The sequence below is a fragment of the Nelumbo lutea genome, chromosome 1 (assembly GCF_056320005.1).
Source record: "Nelumbo lutea isolate HS-2025 chromosome 1, American lotus-T2T, whole genome shotgun sequence".
NCBI lineage: Eukaryota > Viridiplantae > Streptophyta > Magnoliopsida > Proteales > Nelumbonaceae > Nelumbo > Nelumbo lutea.
This window is the reverse complement of record NC_142684.1, coordinates 34,127,722-34,130,016: the sequence shown is the minus strand read 5'-3', so window position 1 is coordinate 34,130,016 and position 2,295 is coordinate 34,127,722. Positions and strand designations below refer to the sequence as shown.

Here is a 2,295-nt window from a genome sequence, read left to right as displayed (position 1 = left end):
GGTATTGAATGCATTAAGGGAGAACAAACTATATGCTAATCTAAAGAAGTGTACTTTTATGAGCGATAGTTTGTTGTTCTTGGGTTTGATAATAAGCAATGATGGAATTAAGGTGGATGAGGAGAAAGTGCAAACCATTAGGGAGTGGCCAACCCCAACGAACATCATAGACATAAGGCATTTTCATGGGTTAGCAACTTTCTATAGGCAGTTTATCAAACACTTTAGTAGCATTGTAGCCCCTATCACTGAGTGTTTGAAAAATGTTAAGTTTCAATGGGGAGAAGAACAAGAGCAAAGTTTTGTTCTCATCAAAGAGAAGTTGTGCACCACTCCTGTCTTAGCACTGCCAAGCTTTGACAAGTTATTTGAGGTTGAGTGTGATGCTAGTGGAGTCGGCATAGGGACCATGTTATCACAAGAAAAGAGACCAGTTGCCTTCTTCAGTGAAAAGCTATGCGAAGCCAGGAAGAAATGATCCACTTATGATAAAGAATTTTATGCTATCGTAAGAGCATTAAAAACCTGTGAACACTATTTGACTGCTAAAGAATTTGTCCTCTACACCGACCATCAAGCTCTTAAGTGTTTAAGTAAGCAAAAACAATTGAGAAGTGATCTGCATGCAAGGTGTTCTGCTTTTATTGATAAGTTTCCATACAAATTTGTGTATAAGGTTGGGCAATAGAACACAATGGCCGATGCTTTGAGTAGGTGTGTGGCCTTCATCTAGACTCTTAGTATCGAAATTGTGAGCTTTGAATGTTTGAAGGATCTGTACGCCCAGGATGAAGACTTCAAGTAGGTTTGGGAAAAATGCATGAATTAGCAACTAGCGAGTGATTTCTACGTACATGATGGCTTTCTTATGAAGGGGGACCAACTGTGCATTCCTTGCATCTCCCTCCATGAGAAAATCATCAGGGATTTGCATGGAGGCGGCTTAGCAGGACATCTTGGGAGGGACAAGATGATTAAGGCTATCAAAGGGCATTACTACTAGCCTAAATTAAGAAGAGATGTGACCACTATCGTGAGTAGGTGCTACATATGTCTGATGGCTAAGGGTCAAACCCAGAATATTGGCCTCTACATGCCTTTACCTGTTCCTACTGTGACTTGGGAAAACTTGTCTATGGATTTCATGCTAGGCTTACCGAAGACTCCAAGAAACATGGACTCCATCTTTGTAGTGGTTGACCGGTTCTCCAAGATGGCACATTTCCTCCCATGCAAGAAGACCACAGATACAACAACGACAGCCAAACTATTTTCAAAGAGATTGTTCGTTTACATGGGGTACCTAAGACCATCTTGTCGGACCGAGATACGAGGTTCCTAAGTCACTTCTGGATGACCTTGTGGAGACTATTTGACTCATCATTAAATTTCAGCAGTACAGCTCATCCGCAGATAGATGGACGAACAAAAGTGGTAAATCGAACTCTAAGTAACTTGATTCACAATATTTGCAGAGAGAGGCTGAAGCAGTGGGACTTTTCCATAGCACAAGCAGAGTTTGCCTACAACAACGCAGTTCATAGCTCTATAGGTAGATCCTCATTTTCTGTTGTTTATATGAAGGTACCTAACCATGCGTTGGACTTGGTAAAGCTACTCGTGGTACCCGGCCTTAGTACTTCAGCAAAGCAGTTAGTAGGACAGATCCAGTTAGTACAGGAGGAAGTACAACAGAAAATTCAAAGGACCAATGCAAAATATAAGCCTTCAACTGACTAACATCGCAGGTATGTTTGACGTCGGTGATGAAGTCATGGTATTCTTAAGGAAGGAACGCATACCCGTTGGGAAGCATAGTAAGTTACAGCCTCGGAAATACGACCCATACAAGATCCTTAAGAAGATCAATGACAATGCCTACATAGTGGACTTGCCAGATCACATGGGTATTTCCAAAACATTTAATGTTGCAGATCTTCATTGTTATTTACCGGGAGCGACACTTGCATATCCCGATCATGACCTGGGGTCGAGTTCTTTCCATGTGGGGGTGAATGATGGAGGACCAGCTCACCAACTGACGATTGCTCACGCCTCTCACGTCTAGAGAACTTACGTGATCTAACAACCATAAGATAATGGTGACAGCTCCATGCATTGGATAAGCATTAGAGGATGGTGGCTATCGGACGGGGGATATCAAAGGAAGCCTGAGGAAGATTTCGAAGATGTCTAGAAGTCCAGTTCCTAGTTGTTTTAGTTGTTTTATTTGTTTTACAAGTTTAACTCTCCTAGTTATTCTACAAGTCTACCAGATGTATTATAAATAGTTCA

The 2,295-nt window shown here is 41.6% G+C and overlaps 1 protein-coding gene across 1 annotated transcript; it reads left to right on the top strand.

The window, feature by feature from the left end:
- Positions 1-1,057: 1,057 nt before the first annotated feature.
- On the top strand, positions 1,058-2,068 carry LOC148874229 (uncharacterized). Its single transcript, XM_088960405.1, has 3 exons — positions 1,058-1,299; positions 1,476-1,552; positions 1,749-2,068. Exons 1-3 carry the CDS (start codon positions 1,058-1,060, stop codon positions 2,066-2,068), a joined length of 639 nt encoding a protein of 212 aa, XP_088816531.1.
- The last annotated feature ends 227 nt before the right edge of the window (positions 2,069-2,295 follow it).

What these genes read in the sequence shown, in the direction of transcription:
- LOC148874229 (XM_088960405.1), top strand. Translation starts at nt 1,058, where the DNA reads ATGGCTAAGGGTCAAACCCAGAATATTGGCCTCTACATGCCTTTACCT. An exon ending in AGATTGTTCGTTTACATGGG is followed by an intron (nt 1,300 to 1,475) that starts GTACCTAAGACC and finishes CAATATTTGCAG; the next exon opens with AGAGAGGCTGAAGCAGTGGG. An exon ending in CGCAGTTCATAGCTCTATAG is followed by an intron (nt 1,553 to 1,748) that starts GTAGATCCTCAT and finishes CTAACATCGCAG; the next exon opens with GTATGTTTGACGTCGGTGAT.